The 19,013-nt window shown below is 46.3% G+C and overlaps 1 protein-coding gene across 2 annotated transcripts in view; it reads left to right on the top strand.

Annotated features, from left to right (window-relative positions):
* emc2 (ER membrane protein complex subunit 2) overlaps window positions 1-19,013 on the top strand; it is a 160,676-nt gene that overhangs the window by 71,018 nt on the left and 70,645 nt on the right. For both annotated transcript variants that reach the window (XM_033019126.1, XM_033019128.1), the window contains exons 6-7: window positions 13,459-13,544; window positions 13,726-13,785. In XM_033019126.1, the coding sequence (XP_032875017.1) occupies window positions 13,459-13,544; window positions 13,726-13,785 (146 nt within the window). The remainder of the gene's footprint in view (window positions 1-13,458; window positions 13,545-13,725; window positions 13,786-19,013) is intronic.

Raw genomic sequence — 19,013 nt, 5'->3', positions numbered from 1 at the left:
GCATTGGTGATCATTTTACAATGTTCTATAGATTCAGGATCAGTTCCTGTGGATTGGAGGGTAACTAATGTTATCCCACTTTTCAAGAATGGAGCGAGGTAGAAAACAGGGAATTACAGACCAGTTAGCCTGACATCGGTGGTGGGAAAGATGCTGGAGTCAATTATTAAAGAGGTAATAATGGGGCATTTGGATAACAGTAAAAGGATTGGTCCAAGTCAGCATGGATTTATGAAGGGGAAATCATGCTTGACTAATCTTCTGGAATTTTTTGAGGATGTGACAAGTAAAAGGGATGAAGGAGAGCCAGTGGATGTAGTGTATCTGCACTTTCAGAAAGATTTTGATAAGGTCCCACACAGGAGATTAGTGGGCAAAATTAGAGCATATGGGATTGGGGTATGGTATTGACATGGATAGAGAATTGGTTGGCAGACAGGAAACAAAGAGTAGGAATTAACAGGTCCCTGTCAGAATGGCAGTCAGCGGCGAGTGGAGTGCCGCATGGCTCGGAGCTGGGGCCGCAACTATTTACAATATATTAATGATTTTGATGATGGGACAAAAAATTAAGAAGATTTGGATTATAACACAGATGGCAGCATACTTTTTCCAGCATCAACAGACAAAACTGTAGCAGTGTGGGACAGTGAAACGGGTGAAAGAATCAAGAGACTTAGAGGTCACACATCCTTTGTGAATTCATGTTATCCGACGGGGACCACAGTTGGTCTATACAGGAAGCAATGACGAAACAGTGAAACTATGGGACATTCGGAAGAAGGCTGCAATCCAGACGTTTCAAAACACGTCCCAAGTACTGGCAGCAACATTTAATGACACAAGCGATACGATTATCTCTGGTGGTATTGATGACGGCAGGTTTGGGACCACCGACAAAACAAATAAATTTCCAGCATGTGTGGTCATACAGACTCGGTGACTGGTTTGACCCTGAGTGGGTAAAAAAGAACATCACCAACTTTGCTGACCATTGGGACAATCTTGTTGGTCCTAATATTACTACTTTGTATGTGCGGATTGGCATCACAACCACGTGGACTTTTCTAGAGCCTCTGGGCCGGATGTAATGAGGTAACACCTGCGGGCCGGATGTGACGATAACCAGACTGTTCGAGGGGTGGAATGTTATATGAGAATTTTCCCGAACGTCTGTGACCCATAGCGCTCTGTTTAAACCCCAGAGCGCTGCAGTCGCCAGCTCTTTGTTTAAATAATAATAATAATAATAATATATCTTTTATTGTCATTGCACGTCAGTGCAACGAGATTTAGTGTGCAGCTCCACTGATGTCCAGGAAAGGTAAATAAATACAATACATAAATAAACAAGCTGAATTGATTGACGTGACCATCTGAGGGAGACTGTCCAAAGGGGGTGGGTGGGGGGGCACTCATTAGGGCCGGTTCAGAGCCGCTATAGCTCTTGGGATGAAACTGTTCCTGAGTCTGGAGGTTCGGGCGTAGAAGGCCTTGTAACGTCTGCCGGAGGGAAGTAGTTGAAACAGACCGTGGCAGGGGTGTGATGAGTCCTTATGGATGCTGAGGGCCTTCCTGAGGCACCGCGTGTGGTAGATGCCCTCCAAGGCTGGTAGCTCTGTCCCGATGATCCTCTGCGCTCTGTTGACGACGCGCTGAAGAGCTCTCCTCTCCGCCTCCGTGCAGCTGAGATACCACACAGAGATGCCATACGTTAGTATGCTCTCTGTGGTGCAGCGGTAGAACGTTGTCAGCAGCTGTTGGGGCAGACCAGTCTTTTTTAATGTCCTCAGGAAGAACAGTCGTTGCTGTGCCTTCTTGACCAGCGCGGCGGTGTTTGTGGACCATGTGAGGTCTTCTGAAATGTGAGTGCCCAGAAACTTAAAGCTGGACACTCTCTCCACACTTTCCCCATAAATGGAGATTGGGTCGTATTCTCCAGAATGGGACCTCCTGAAGTCAATGATCAGCTCCTTGGTCTTGGAGGTGTTTAGTGCCAAGTTGTTATTGGCGCACCAGTCCGCCAGGTTCTGCACCTCCGCTCTGTTAAGCAGCTCCCACGTGTTAAGCAGATAGCACTCTGCGCGCCAACCTGGCAGCTCTGCGTATTACCTTTACGCGCCATGTCTAGCACCGTGTGTATTTGCACACCAAATCTGGAGCGCTGTGTATTGCTTTACGAGCCAGTCTGCGGCTGATAGCGCTTTGTTCCCTAAGGAGCGGGGGGGGGGGGGGGGGGGGGGGGGGGGGCGTTGCAGGGATGCAGTCTTCTGCCAGTGGTAAAAGTTTGAATTTGGAAGCAGCGCTATTGGCCAGGACTTACCGGCGGTTATTTCAACGGCTGATTTCTTGCCTGTATAAAGGCAGGAGCCAGTAAACAAGGTTAGTTGAAGTTCATATACGAGAGGGGTTCACCGACAAGCTGGGTCGCGATCAGCACCGCAGAATGTGGGGGCGAGGGAGAAAAAGAGAGAGAGAGAACACACCCCGCGCATACCGTGCCAATAAATCTGATGTGTTCATGTACGAGAGGGGTTTACCGACAGGCTGAGTCGCGATCAGTGCCGCGGATGGAGGCAGAGAGAGAGGTGTGCTGCTGTAAAACTGAACCCCGCACATACCAAGACAAGTATTTGTCCTCTCTTGCCAATAACGCTGATTTGCAACTAGACAGACGAGTGAGCCTTTTTTTGTTCCACTAGTCAGATCTTTGAACCTTGTATCAAGGAGGAATTCAGCAGGTCAGGCCGTCTGCGTGGAGGTACAGTGCCCTTCATAATGTTTGGGACAAAGACCCGTCATTTATTTATTTGCCTCTGTGCACCACAATTTGAGATTTGTAATAGAAAAAAATCACATGTGGTGAAAGTGCACATCGTCAAATTTTAATAAAGGGTATTCTCATACATTTTGGTTTCACGATGTAGAAATTACAGCAGTGTTTATACATAGTCCCCCCATTTCAAGGCACCATAATATTTGGGACACAGCAATGTCATGTAAATGAACGTAGTTATGTTTAGTATGTTGTTGCATAACCTTTACATGCAATGACTGCTTGAAGTCTGCGATTCATGGACATCACCAGTTGCTGGGTGTCTTCTGTGGCAAAGAATTCCACAGATTCACCATGTGACAAAATTCCAACTAGTTTCTAGTTTGCTAGCCCTTGCTGTCTCCTCCCCTTCCTTAACCCTCTAGCTGTCTCCTCCCACCCTCCCATCCGCCCGCCCTCGGGCTCCTCCCCCTCCTCCCCTTTTCCTTCTTTCTCCCACCCCCCATCAGTCTGAAGAAGGGTTTCGGCCCGAAACGTCGCCTATTTCCTTCGCTCCATAGATGCTGCTGCACCCACTGAGTTTCCCCAGCAATTTTTGTACCCTAGTTTCTAGAACAGTTGCCTGTAGCCCTGTGGCAGCCAGTAAATCCATCTTGCTGGTCTCCCAATCACTTCTTCATATGTCCAGGGTGTACATAGGTCGGCCATTTGTAAGCTGGGGAGGACCTGTATGTGTGTGCAGTAATTGGAGAGACTGGAGACCAGAAAAACAAATTACTTCATTGCCCCTTTCATTGAAATATCTGAGAATTAAATCTTACAAGTACGTCATTTTTAGGATCAACTGTAAAACCTTATGTTAGTCCTTGCCCAAATCTGTGTTCACCCAATAGTCTGAGCTGCTGCCCTTGATTGGTTTAGAGAACTTCAGTAATTATTTCTTTTCAATTACTTTGCAAACATTTCTAAACACCTGTTTTCACTTTTATATTATGAGGTATTGTGTGTTTGATAATTAAAAAAATGAATTTCGTCCATTGGAGAATATGGCTGTAACGTAACAAAATGTGAAAAAGGTGAAGGGGTCTGAATACTTTCTGAATGCACTGTAAAAAGCTGCACTGATTAATTATCAGTATGTGATTATTTCCATTAATCAGAGAGGTCCAGTGTTGCATCTTGGTGTTATAACGTAAATGTTCAGCGAAACGGTCACCGAGTCACCTCCAAAGTGCACCTCCTCTAACCTCATCAACTGTATCAGGTGTTCCCAATGTGGGCTCCTGTACATTGGCGAAACCAAGCGTAGACCTGGCGACCGTTTTGCTGAACATTTGCGCTCAGTCTGCCAAGGCCTATTGGATCCCCCGGTTGCTAACTATTTTTACTCCCTTTCTCATTCCCATACTGACCTTTCTGTCCTGGGCCTCTATTGCCAGAGTGAGGCCATATGCACAATGGAGGAACAGCACCTCATATTTCTCTTGAGTAGCTTACAACCCAACAGTACGAACATTGAATTCTCCAAGTTTAAGTAACTTCTACAAACACCTCCCCTCCATTTTAAGTGCTGCTCAGTAAGGCTGGGACCAAGAAATCATCTTCTCCACTCCCCTGTCTCCCCCCCCCCTCGTGGCCCTCCGGCTTTAGAACTTTTTATACAATACTGCCGTCGCGACATCAACCGCCTCAATTTCTCCACTCCCCTGTCTCACTGCAATCTCTCCCCCCCCGAACGCCCCCTGACCACCCACAACCCCCCCCCACCACACATTGCCTCGTCCCCAGTCCACCCACCTGCCTTCCTGCGGCCCCAACCCCCATCCCTCCCATGTTTACCATCCCCCCTGACCTCCCCCTCTCCGACACCGAACGGTCTGTCCTCAGCAGAGGCCTTACCTTTGTCCCCCTCCGTCCCCATCTCAATGAGTTCCGCGCCCACCACGACTTGGAGCTCTTCTACCGTCGCCTCCGCCTCACAGCGTTCTTCCATGGGAAGGAGTCCTCGCCCCCCATTGATGACCCCTTTTCCCGTCTCCAACGCACCCCCTCCTCGTGGAACCCCCCACGTGGCACTCCAGCTTTAGAACATTTTATCCAAAACTGCCGTTGCGACATCAACCGCCTCAACTTCTCCCCTGTCTCACTCCAATCTCACCCCCCCTGAACGTACAGCCATCGACTCACTCCGCAACAACCCAGATTGGGTTATCAAACCCGCCAACAAGGGAGGTGCCGTGGTAGTCTGGCGCATCGATCTCTACAGAGCTGAGGCCACGCGCCAACTCTCGGACACCTCCTACTTACCCCTGGACCCCACTGACGAGCACCAGGCCACTATCTCTAGCACCATCACGGACTTCATCACTCCGACGCCCCGCCAGACCGAGCCTCCAACCTCATCGTTCCCCAGCCCCGCACGGCCCGATTTTACCTTCTCCCCAAAATCCACAAACCTGACTGTCCCGGTAGACCCATTGTCTCTGCCTGTTCGTGCCCCACCAAACTCATTTCCACATACCTTGACTCCATCTTATCCCCCTTGGTTAAATCCTTACCTACCTATGTTCAAGACACCTCAGACACTCTCCGTCGTCTCCGCGCATTCCATTCTCTAGGCCCTCACCCCTTCATCTTCACCATGGACGTCCAGTTACTCTACACCTCCATCCCCCACCAGGATGGCCTCAAAGCCCTCCGGTTCTTCCTCGACCAGAGGAGCAACCTATACCCGTCCACTGATACTCTCCTCCGCCTAGCGGAGTTGGTCCTTACCCTCAATAACTTCTCCCATTTCCTCCAAATACAAGGCGTAGCTATGGGCACATGCATGGGCCCTAGCTACGCCTGCCTCTTTGTTGGGTACGTCGAACAATCCTTGTTCAATACGTACCAGGGTCCCATCCCCGACCTCTACCTCCGCTACATTGACGACTGCTTTGGTGCCACCTCCTGCACCCACACACAACTGACTGACTTCATCCACTTCACCACCAACTTCCATCCGGCACTCAAATACACCTGGACCATTTCCGACACTTCCCTACCATTCCTTGACCTCACTATCTCCATCGCAGGTGATAGACTTCTGACCGACATCCACTATAAACCTACTGACTCCCATGGCTATCTGGACTACACTTCTTCCCACCCTGCTTCCTGTAAGGACTCCATCCCAATTCATCCGTCTACGCCGCATCTGCTCCCAGGATGAGGCGTTCCACACCAGGGCATCTGAAATGTCCTCATTCTTCAGGGAACGGGGGTGCCCCTCCTCCACCATAGATGAGGCTCACACCAGGGTCTCTTCCATACCCCGCAACACTGCTCTCTCTCCCCATCCCCCCACTCGCAACAAGGGCAGAGTCCCCCTAGTCCTCACCTTTCACCCCACCAGCCGTCACATACAACAAGTAATCATCCGTCAGTTTCGCCACCTCCAACGTGACCCCACCACTCGCCACATCTTCCCATCTCCCCCCATGTCTGCCTTCCGCAAAGACCGCTCCCTCCGTAACTCCCCTGTCAATTCTTCCCTTCCCTCCCGTACCACCCCCTCCCCGGGCACTTTCCCTTGCAACCGCAAGAGATGCTACACTTGTCGCTTTACCTCCCCCCTCGACTCCATTCAAGGACCCAAGCAGTCGTTCAAGGTGCGACAGAGGTTCACCTGCATCTCCTCCAACCTCATCTATTGCATCCGCTGCTCTAGATATCAGCTGATCTACATCGGTCCGCTCGGTCCGCAATAACCAACCTGACCTCCCGGTGGCTCAGCACTTCAACTCCCCCTCCCATTCCGTATCCGACCTCTCTGTTCTGGGTCTCCTCCATGGCCAGAGCGAGCAACACATGAAATTGGAGGAACAGCACCTCATATGGGGAGTCTGCATCCTGGGGGCATGAACATTGAATTCTCCCAATTTTGTTAGCCCTTGCTGTCTCCTCCCCTTCCTATCTCTCCCTCAGCCCTCGGGCTCCTCCGTTGCCTATTTCCTTCGCTCCATAAATGCTGCCGCACCCGCTGAGTTTCTCCAGCTTTTTTGTGTACCTTCGATTTTCCAGCATCTGCAGTTCCTTCTTAAACACAAATCATCTGTTCATGTGGATGTAATGCATTTGGTGCACAGACTGAGAAGGAGGGAGTCATGCAGAAGGCAGGGTCAGTTCAGGTTGCATGTGAGAACCTAATCTCTTGTCAGGATATAAAGTGTGAGCATGATTTGCCAAGACTCTTAGCTCATGAACTTGTGGTCGTGGCAACATATTAGCTTAGTAATGCAGAGGTTCAAACAGGCATACAGCACAATAACAAGGTCTTAGGCTCAGCTCATTCTTGCTGACCAAAATGCCATTGCCTGCATTTGGCCCACACCCCTGTAAAACATTCCTAACTATGTAACTGTCCACGTGTCTTTTTAAATGCTGTAATTGTATCTGTTCCTACTTCATCTAACAGCTCCCTCCACATACCCACCACTCTCTATGTGAAAAGCCTGTCCCAAGGTCCCCCTTAAATCTTTCTCTCTCACCTGAAACATATGCCTTCTAGTTTTAGACCCCACCCCCCCCCCCCCGAGAAAACGGCCGTAACTACCCTTTCAAAGCCATTAACAAAATTTATAAATCTCCAAGGTCAGTTCTTAGTTGCAGCCTATCCAAACTCTCCTTTTCAATCAAGCCCTCCAGTACAAGCAACATTCCTCTGAACCTTTTCCCCACCCTCGGTAACTTAATGAAATCTACAAATCTTTATCTCATACAACAGTTTCATTGCAAAACTCATTTAAATGTCACAATGCTTGTTTATGCTCTTATATTTTACATTGGAGCTGAGATTTTCAACACAAAGGTGGAGAAATGCTAATTGTTGGGAAGAAAACACCCGTGTAGCTGACCTTCTAAAATAACAGTTGTGTGGGAAAGGATTACAAATTTGAAAAAGCTTTATTAGTTTTTTTTCCAAGACCTAACCCATGGAGCTTGACTCCTGTGTGAGTCGTTAGTGCCTATGAAGTTGACTTAAGAGTACAATACCATTGAACTTGACCTCAGGCCATAGTCAGCAGAGTATAGAATGGGGCAGCTTGGAAAATTTCCTGATTAATGAAGAGCAGCAGCTAACGTGAATGAAAATCAAGCGGAAATCTAAGCCATGTCATTTACAATAATATATCAAGATTGCTAAACATGAGAAACTCAGTGATCCGACTGGATCAACTCAGTGAAAGAGGACAAGTTCCCCAACTTGTAGTGGAGGTTTGTAACAGACACAAATGTTGGCTGGTCAAGGGTCTAGGTTCATGTGTTCTAACTGATCTAATGGTCCTAATCATTGATACTGAGATAGGTACATCCCTTGATTTATTTGTCCTACAAAATGTGTCAGTGTTACCAACTGAGTTTTCTATCCTCCAGATTGATTAGACATGCTCTGAGTAAATGCATTTTTTCTCAGTCCTAAACATTTGACTTTTAGCCTGAGATCTTGAGTCGGGCAAACCTTATATCCTGCTCAGTCCTTGAAGAATTTTGTTTTAATATGATCTTTTCACATTCTTTTAAATTCCAGAGAGCAAGAAGCTGCTCTACACACTCTTCACGCCAGAGTACCCAGTGGGCAGATATCAATCTCGGGAACCATTACTTTATCTTCTCTCAGAGAGTAGATCCTTCATAGCAAAAGGATTTGAGTATAGGAGCAGGGAGGTTCTACTGCAGTTGTACAATTGTTTTTGGAGCCAAGGAAGAACGATTAAAAGTTAGCACCCAGCTTCAAATGGTAATGCTAAAAACAACAAACCAAGCCAGAAACTTAGGAGTAGTCATGGACTCAGACCTGAACTTCAACAGCCACATAAAAACAGTCATAAAGTCAGCCTACTATCACCTAAAGAATATATCAAGGATTAAAGGACTTATGTCTCAGCAGGATTTGGAAAAACTTATCCATGCATTTATCTTCAGCAGGTTCGACTACTGTAACAGTGTCTTTACAGGTCTCCCTAAAAAGTCGATCAGACAGCTGCAGTTAATTCAGAACGCTGCTGCTCGAGTTCTCACTAAGACCAAAAAAGTAGATCACATTACTCCAGTTCTGAGGTCTTTACACTGGCTTCCTGTCTTTCAAAGAATTGATTTCAAAATACTACTGTTGGTTTACAAAGCACTGAATGGTTTAGGGCCAAAATACATTTCTGATCTTCTGCTTAGCTACGAACCACCCAGACCTCTCAGATCGTCTGGGACAGGTCTGCTCTGTGTCCCCAGAGTCAGAACTAAACATGGAGAGGCAGCATTTAGTTTTTATGCACCACATATCTGGAACAAACTCCCAGAAAACTGCAGGTCTGCTGCAACTCTCAGCTCTTTTAAATCTAGACTGAAGACTTTTCTGTTTGCCGCTGCCTTTCAGTAAACAATACAATTTATTAATTACCTATATTGCACTGTAACTTCTATTCCTGGTTTTATTCTATTTTAAATATTTTATTTGATTGCTTTTAATTTTGTAATTATTTTATCTGAATAATCTAATAATCGTTTTACATCTAAATGTCATTTCATATGTGTTTCTTTCCAATGCTTATAATGTTTTATGTAAAGCACTTTGAATTACCTTGTTGTTGAAAGGTGCTATACAAATAAACTTGCCTTGCCTTGCCTTGCCTTACAGGGTCTTGGTGAGACCACACCTGGAGTATTGCGTACAGTTTTGGTCTCCTAATCTGAGAAAATACATTCTTGCCATAGAGGGAGTACAGAGAAGGTTCACCAGACTGATTCCTGGGATGTCAGGACTTTCATATGAAGAAAGACTGGCTAGACTCGGCTTGTACTCGCTTGAATTTAGATGACTGAGGGGGGATCTTATAGAAACTTACAAAATTCTTAAGGGGTTAGACAGGCTAGATGCAGGAAGATTGTTCCCGATGTTGGGGAAGTCCAGAACAAGGGGTCACAGTTTAAGGATAAGGGGGAAATCTTTTAGGACCGAGATGAGAAAAACATTTTTCACACAGAGAGTGGTGAATCTCTGGAATTCTCTGCCACAGAAGGTAGTTGAGGCCAGTTCATTGGCTATATTTAAGAGGGAGTTAGATGTGGCCCTTGTGGCTAAAGGGATCAGGGGGTATGGAGAGAAGGCAGGTACAGGATACTGAGTTGGATGATCAGCCATGATCATAGTGAATGGCGGTGCAGGCTCGAAGGGCCGAATGGCCTACTCCTGCACATAATTTCTATGTTTCAGAGCAATGAACCATCTCTATAGTTATAAACCTCTGATCTTGGTATTTATTTGTGTGATGTTCGTGCGTGTTTCTCATCTCAAAAACACGACGCGCTAATGGTGACGTTTTTACATATTCCGATAGAGATTTACGCCATGATGTCAAAAATCGCCTGAAAATTTCATTAATTATTTCTCGAGTTATTTATGAAAATGTTCAAAAATTTCAAATAACTTAGAAAATAAACGAGATAGATTCGCTGATGACGTTACAATGGACCTGACTGCCTGCATCTGCGAGTGACGTCACCCCTGTTCTGTCTTCTGTATTTCTTGGCTTCTTAACTTTCAATTCTTTAAATTTGTCACTTAGCGTTTTTAAATTGTTGCTCAGGTCATGCTGCGTGCTGCGCGCTCCGCTGGGTTCCTTGAAGTTCTAGAACTTGGCGGACGTTATTGGCGCGGGGAAGCGCGGTGGGATGGTGGCCGTGATGGCCATTACTCCCTCTGGGAGAGGCCATCTATGGAGACCTGCTATTCCTCTATCGATCGCAAGGACTTGGAGAATCGTGACGCCTTTTCCTCGCTGGTGATCCCGATCTCACCTGGCGATCTCTGGCCGTCACGGGGGATGACTTCTTCCCGTCTCCCCGCCCAATCGTCTGTCACGCGGGTGGGTGGCTCGGAAGCCATGATCGGCTGGCCCCACGCTGCTTTTGACCGTCCTCAGATTGCACCCGTCCGTGGCCTCCCTCGAGTCTCCGCCGCCTGCTCGACGCGGGCCCCGCAGCCCGCTCAATACAATACAATACCGTTTATTGTCATTTGAACCTCAAATGAAGTTCAAACAAAATTTGGTTTCTGCCATCATACAACAAGAAAAAAACCAAGACACACAATTTACACAAACATCCATCACAGTGAATCTCCTCCTCACTGGGATGGAAGGCAAAGTCACTGTCTCTCCCCTGTTTTCCCGGTTTTAAAGGCCTCGGTGGGCAATGGCAAGTCCCGAGGCCGTAAAGGCCACGCCGGGCGATGTAAGGCCCTGCTCCAGGTCTTGATGTTGGAGCCCCCGGCGGGCGATGGTAAGTTAAAGCAGCACCGGGCCCCGCTTCGGGTTGTATTCAACCCCGCAATTCGAGCGGGAGAAGGTGCCGTTGTGGGAGCTCCGAAAAGCGGTCTCCCACCAGGGACCTGCCAGCTCCCGATGTCACCGTCCACCGGGCCGGCGGCTGGAACCTCCGGAGCTCCGAAGTCGGGTCGCAGCCGTGCGTCACCACAGCTCTCCACGCTCTGAAGCCGGCCAGCTCCACGATGGTGAGTCCGCAGGCTCCGCGACTGGAGCCCCCAGGTCGTTCCGGTTGGAGGCCGCTCCACAGTGCTAGGCCCCAATGACAACGGAGACCCGACAGGGAAAAGGTCGGGTCCCCCGTACAGGGAAGAGATTTAAACGTTTCTACCCCGCCCCCCACATATAAACAGCTAAAAACAATATATAAACTACAACCAAACTATACACTCAACAGGACAAAAATTTAAAAAAAGACAGACGGACTGCAGAGGCAGCTGCTGCGAGGCGCCGCCATCTTTTACTTCTTTCGACGTGGGCCTAGAGTGTCTCGTCCCGATCTGGCACAAGCGGCAATATCTCACCTGCACTCGACCTGTGCTCCAGTGTCTCACCCCGACTTGCCCTGGGCTGCGATGTCTCACTCTGAACTGTCCTGGCCTCCTGGGTGCCAGCACTGGTCTGCTTCAAGTTCTGGTGTCTCACCCTGACTTGTCTTGGGCTCTGGTGTATAATTATAATAATAATAATAAATTTTATTTATGGGCGCCTTTCAAGAGTCTCAAGGACACCTTACAAAAATTTAGCAAGTAGAGGAAAAACATGTAAGCGGAATGAAATAAATAGTAGAGACATGACTAGTACACAAATTAAAGACAGAATTCAATTTAAAACACAATATGAGGCAATTCAAGCACAGATGAAAAGGGAGGGGGACGTGGGGCTAAGGATAGGTAGAGGTGAAGAGATGGGTCTTGAGGCGGGACTGGAAGATGGTGAGGGACACGGAATTGCGGATCAGTTGGGGGAGGGAGTTCCAGAGCTTGGGAGCTGCCCTGGAGAAGGCTCTGTCCCCAAAACTGCGGAGGTTGGACTTGTGGATGGAGAGGAGACCGGCTGATGTGGATCTGAGGGACCGTGAGGGTTGGTAGGGGGAGAGGAGGTCAGTGAGATATGGGGGGGGCAGATGGTGGAGGGCTTTGTAGGTGAGGGCCAGGATTTTGTAGGTGATCCAGTGGGAGATGGGAAGCCAGTGAAGTTGTTTGAGGACTGGAGTGATGTGATGCCAGGATTTGGTGTGGGTGATGAGTCGGGCGGCTGCGTTCTGGACCAGTTGGAGTCGGTTGATGTAGGTGGAGCTGATGTATCACCTTGACCTCGCCCCGAGTTCCGGCATCTCACCTTGCCCCCTCCCTGGGTTCTAGCATGCCAACACCAATCTACCTTGCCTACTTTGTCTTGGACCTGGGCTTCAGCAGCCATTCCAATTTTCCTTCCATTGCAGGCTACTAATCTGCTGGTGCCTTGATAACATCACAATGATTTCAGTGATTTTGAAGGATATATCAGGCCTGATCACATCCAGGCACTTGTGCTGCCACGTGTCAGATGGGATAACAAGTTGCTCTTTTCCCCACAACAGGGATCACAATAACTTGCCGTTGATGCTGTTGCTCTGTCTAGATTTGCTAATCTAGTTTCTGTCCTGGAATTAATTCTTAAGTCTTTCTCATATGCAATTTTGATTGCTATTTTTGGTTAAAACCTTTACTTCACTTACTTCATCCCTAAATATTGCGAGCTTTTAAATCTAAATGTTGTATGTGAGATATGTATTAATTAGAAGTTGGCTTGTGAGGAGTTGACTTCTGGTGCTACTTTCGATGGAGGAATGTGTTGATGCATGTAAATAACATGCTGTTTGCGACTTTTTTTTCATGTCAAGGAAAGTACTATGCCTGGTTAAAGAAAATCAATCCTTTTGCTGTCAGCAAGGTTGTTCAACTAACAAGGCGGTAACAGTGGGATATTTTAATCCTTCATTACGGTTTATCCCTAAGATACAAATCCTGTGAATGACAGTAAACATCTGATGGTTACAGATTCAGGGACCCTGCTGCTTTCCTTTTATTGAAAGCAGTAAAATCATTTATCGAGGTGAAATGATGCGTGTTCTATTTGCAACCTAAACAAAGCACCGTGCGATTGTACAGGCAGGTTTTTGAATTCACAGGGGGATGTTGATAAACTTCAGTCATGCAATCACTCTGCAATGGAATTTTCTGGCATTGAGATAATAATTTGCACAGTCAAATTACCTTCTTAACAAACACTCAAGGAATTATGAGACTATAATCCTCCATTAATGTCAATCCACAGGCAGCACGGAAGCGCAAGATTGCCATTCTCAAAGCCCTGGGGAAAACCACTGAAGCCATCAGGGAGCTGAATGAGTATCTGGAACAGTGAGTGTTTTACAAGAGGATTGAGCTATGCCCTGCGATAAACCATTTTTAATTAAAAGGGAATTTGCATTCTAATTCTAACCCTACCCGTCTCTTCTCATCCCCCCCACCTCTCTCCATCGCCTCCCCACTGCGTCCCCATCCCTATATATTCTTTTAATATCAACTCTCTTGTCTGCAGGTTTGTTGGAGACCAAGAGGCATGGCATGAACTAGCAGAGCTTTATATCAATGAGCATGAGTAAGTATGTAATCTACTTCAAATGTACTAAGTTTCTTTTGCAAGTTGATGTGCTTTATTTTATCGCAAGAGCAGGCAGCATGATCCATTGAGGTTCCAAGAGGATCACAATAGTTCTCAAATGCCATGGTCTCCTGGGGCAAGATGGAACATTGCTGTTGTTTGTTTCATGGAATCAGACTTTAATAGGATTTAACTGTAAGCCCCCCTCTCTTAATGGAGAAGAAAGCACTTCCATATCCTTGCTGGTGGCTGTGTTGCTAGGAGAATAGGCTGTGGTGTGAGGCTGAGGGAAAAATCATTTGGTTTCTGTCACATCTATGCCATATTATTGTTAAGGGATGAGAATTAGGAGATCAGACTGTGCAGTCTGTTGTCAGGGTGAAATAGCAGTTAGCCGAGGAATCCTGGCTATAACACAAAAACTGTTTATTGGATATTTATGGTTTTGTTAGCGACATTTGTTGTTGTAGTGGTAAGAGGAAATCCCAAAGTTAGAGGATTAGTTTCAACCTTAATAAAGACCTAATATCACAGCATTTTCTACCCTTTCTATAAAGGTCTTACCACTTTTGTCACAATATTTTTTTCTATTCAGCCTGGTTTATACTTCATTGTTCTCTGCTTTCCATTATTGTGGCCAAGAGTCAAACTGTGCACATTATGAATTCCCAGCATTCGATTGTGTGTTAGCAGCCAGGCTGAAAGCCATATACATCTGTTCAGGAAAACGTAACAAAAAATGTTGTTTCCAAACAGGGCAGTTGAAAAGTTGGTCGTGGTGTTCCTTGATTCAAGCTTTTTAAGTGACTTCTTAAATCTGTAAATGACAAATTAAATGAAGTGCCAAGAACTTGTAAACAGTTCCATAAGAATATGTAATATCTTCAACATAATGCTCCGCATGGAGAAGATGGAAATTGAATTTAGGAAGATTTATGACCTATATTAAGAATATTTAATACAGTGAGGGATGCTGAAAAATGTGTAATTTGGCGTAGCCTGTGCCCCATATCCTGTTACGCCTTCATGTAAGTGTATCACTTGCCATGATAGACCATATAAAAACCCTACTAGCCTGATGATCCAGGCTTTAATGCAGGATAGGTGGATCATAATTAAGAGCTTATATTTAAGGTGAGACAGTCAAGCTGGATTAGAATCTAAGGGGCAACTTTCTCCACTCAGAGGATGGTGGGTATATGGAACAAGCTGCCAGAGGAGGTAGATGAGGAAAATACTATAACAGCATTTAAAAGACACTTGGGCAAGTACATGAATAAGAAAGATTTACAGGGATATGGGACAAATGCAGGGAAGTGGGTCTAGCTCTGATGGAACATCTTGGCTTGGATGAATTGGGCCAAAGTACCTGTTTCCTTGCTGTATGACCCTGTGCCCTTAATGGTATCAGACCACATTTTAGTAGAGTGTCCAGAAGAATCTCTTTTCTCTTCAGTAATACGAAGATGAATAGTAGGTGCTTGGTCCAGCTGTGGCTTCTCAATCAGCTATGCTACTGCTTCTGGTCTTTCCTTCTACCAGAGACTCATGCAACACGGGAACAGTCCATTTGGCCCAACTCCATGCCTACCATGATGCCCCATATAAGCTCGTCCTGTTTGCCCACGTTCAGCCAATACCCCTTTACAGCTTTCCTATCCATGTACCTGTCTTTTAAATGTTGTAGTAGTAGTTGCCTCAACTACCTTCCCTGGCAGCTTGTTCCATATACCTACCGCCCTCAGATTCCCATTGAATAATTCCCCTACTCTGGGTAAAATATTGTGCATTACCTTATCTGTGCCCCACTTGATTTTATACACCTCTACAAGATTAGTGTTCAGCCTCCTGCTCTCCAAAGAATGAAGTCTGCCTTATTGCTCAAGCCCCTGAGTTCTAGCACCATTTTCGCTATTCTTTGCACTCTTTCCTGCTCAGTAATATCCTTGCTATGGCACGGTGACCAAAACGGAACACCATATCCCAAATGCAGCCTCACCAACATGTTGTACAACTATAACATAACATCCCAACTTCTATACTAAATACCCTAACCAATGAAGGCCAATGTACCAAAAGCTTTCCTTACCACCCTATCTACCTGTGACGCCACTCTCAGGGAACTGTGGTACACAAAAATGCTGGAGAAACTCAACGTGTACAGCAGCATCTATGGAGCGAAGGAGATAGGCAACGTTTCAGGCTGAAACCTGAACCTGAATCCTTTTTTTTATCATCAATCTATACACAGTACCCCATAATAAAAAAGTAAAAACAGGTGTTTAGAAATTTTTGCAAAGTAATTAAAAATAATAAACTGAAATATCACATTGACATAAGTATTCAGACCCTTTACTCAGTACTTTGTTGAGGCACCTTTGGCAGCGATTACAGCCTCAAGTCTTCTTGGGTATGATTAGATTAGATTAAACTTTATTAATCCCCTTATTCAGGGGAAATTCTGATGTCCTTGCAGCACACTAATAAAAATACAACATAGCATTCAAAAAGAAGTTCAATACAAAAACATCCCCCCACAGTGATTCCCACGGTGGGGGAAGGCACAAAGTCCAGTCCCCATCCTCTTGTCCACCCAAAGTCGGGCCTATTGAGGCCTCCACAGTCGCCGCCACGGCGCCCGATGTTCTCAATGCCTTTCCAAATCATGTCCAATCAATTTAATTTACTACTGGGTGGACTCCAATCAAGTTGTAGAAACATCTCGAGGATAATCAATGGAAACATTGATGCACTGAAGCTCAATTTTGAGTGTCATAGCAAAGGGTCTGAATACTTATATAAATGTGATATTTCTTTTATTTCTTTTTAATTACTTTGTAAAAATTTCTAAACATCTGTTTTTGCTTTTTTATTATGAGGTATTGGGTGTGGATTGATGATTCAAACAAATTAATTTAATCCATTTTAGAATAAGGCTGTAACATAATAAAATGTGGAAAAAAATGAAGGGGTCTGAATACTTTCTGAATGTACTGTAGATGACAAACAACAATAAGCCCAACACTGATCCTTGAGGCACACCACAGATCACAGGCTGCAATCTGAAAAGCAACTTTTTACCGTCAGCCTTCCTGCAATTTGAGAAGGAGAAGGTTAAATCGGAAGTGACAGTGATACAGTTGAACAAAGAGGACTATGAAGGCATGAGAGAGGAGCTGGCCAAGGTAGACTGGAAAGGGATCCTAGCAGGAATGATGGTGGGACAGCAATGGCAGGAATTTCTGGGCATAATCCGGAAGACGCAGGATCATTTCATTCCAAAGAAAGATTCTAAGGGGAGTAGGAGGCAACCGTGGCTGACAAGAGAAGTTAGGGATAGAATAAAACTAAAAGAAAAGATGTATAACACAGCAAAGCATAGCTGGAAGCCAGAGGATTGGGAAGCCTTCATAGGACAACAGAAGGAAACAAAACGGGCAATACGGGCTGAAAAGATGAAGTACGAGGGGAAGCTGGCCAGGAATGTAAAGAAGGACAGTAAAAGCTTCTTTAGATATGTTAAGGGAAAAAGAGTAGCAAAGTCAAATGTTGGTTCCTGGAATGCAAACACAGGTGAAATTATTATGGGGAACAAGGAAATGGCAGAATAGTTGAACAGGTACTTCGGATCTGTCTTCACTAAGGAAGACACAAACAATCTCCCAGAAGTACTGGAGGACAGAGGATCTAAGTGGGTAGAGGAACTGAACAAAATTTTCATTAGGCGAGAAATCGTATTGGGTAGGCTAATGGGACTGAAGGATGATAAATCCCCTGGGCCTGATGGTCTGCATCCCAGGGTCCTCAGGGAGGTGGCTCTAGAAATAGTGGATGCATTGGTGATCATTTTCCAATGTTCAATAGATTCAAGATCAGTTCCTGTGGATTGGAGGATAGATAATGTTGTCCTACTTTTCAAGAAAGAAGCGAGAGAGAAAATGGGGAATTACTGACCAGTTAGCCTGACTTCGGTGGTGGGAAAGATGCCGGAGTCAATTATTAAAGAGGTAATAATGGGGCATTTGGTTAGCAGTAAAGGGATTAGTCCAAGTCAGCATGGATTAATGAAAGGAAAATCATACTGGACTAATCTTCTGGAATTTTTTGAGGATGTGTCAAGTAAAATGGATGAAGTGGAGCCAGTGGATGTAGTGTATCTAGACTTTCAGAAAGCCTTTGATAAGGTCCCACACGGGAGACTGGTGACTAAAATTAGAACACATGATATTGGGGATAGGGTGTTGACATGGATAGAAAATTGGTTGGCAGACAGGAAGCAAAGAGTATGAGTGAACGGGTCCTTTTCAGAATGGCAGGCAGTGGCGAGTGGAGTGCCGCAAGGCTCGGTGTTGGGGCCGCAACTGTTTACCATATATATTAATGATTTGGAAGAGGGAATTAGGAGCAACATTAGCAAGTTTGCGGATGACACAAAGCTGGGTGGCATTGTGAACTGTGAAGAGGATGTTAGGAGGTTGCAGGGCGACCTGGACAGGTTGAGTGATTGGGCAGATGCGTGGCAGATGCAGTATAATATAGATAAATGTGAGGTTATCCACTTTGGTGGCAAAAACAAGGGGGCAGATTATGATCTCAATGGGGGTAGGTTAGGTAAGGGGAAGATACAGCGAGACCTGGGTATCCTTCCTTGTACACCGGTCACTGAAAGTTGGCGTGCAGGTACAGCAGGCAGTGAAGAAAGCTAATGGAATGTTGGCCTTCATAACAAGAGGATTGCAGTATAGGAGTAGAGAGGTTCTTCTGCAATTGTATAGGGCTCTGGTCAGGGCGGATTTAGATGAAGAGAGGCCCTAAGCTGTTCCACTTGTGAGGCCCCCTCCGCGTTGGTTTTCAGCGCTTGCGGCAAGGCAGCGACCGGACAGCCATGGCGGCCAAATCTCCCACAATTCAAAGCGAGGGAGAAAGTGCCCAGCGCCGACCAGTTGCCGTTGCAGTACGCATGCGCAGGGCGGCCGATGATGCGCTGGACGTGGTTGTGCGCATGTGCAGGGGGGAGGACGTGCAGGCCGCAGCAATGCGCATGTGCAAGGCGGCCTGCCGTGCCGGCGGATGAGGAGCGAGCGGAGCCCAGCGGCCCGGACACGGATAGCGGGGGGAGATGGAGAGAGAGAGAGATAGAGAGGGGGACCCACCCAGAGTTGAACGGTAGGCGTCCTGCCTTGGCCGGAAGCCCCCTAGACCTCGAGGCCCTAGGCTTAAGCTTG

The sequence above is a fragment of the Amblyraja radiata genome, chromosome 4, assembly GCF_010909765.2.
Source record: "Amblyraja radiata isolate CabotCenter1 chromosome 4, sAmbRad1.1.pri, whole genome shotgun sequence".
Classification (NCBI taxonomy): Eukaryota; Metazoa; Chordata; class Chondrichthyes; order Rajiformes; family Rajidae; genus Amblyraja; species Amblyraja radiata.
The sequence above is the reverse complement of the archived record's forward strand: the minus strand, read 5'-3'. Positions and strand labels throughout refer to the sequence as shown.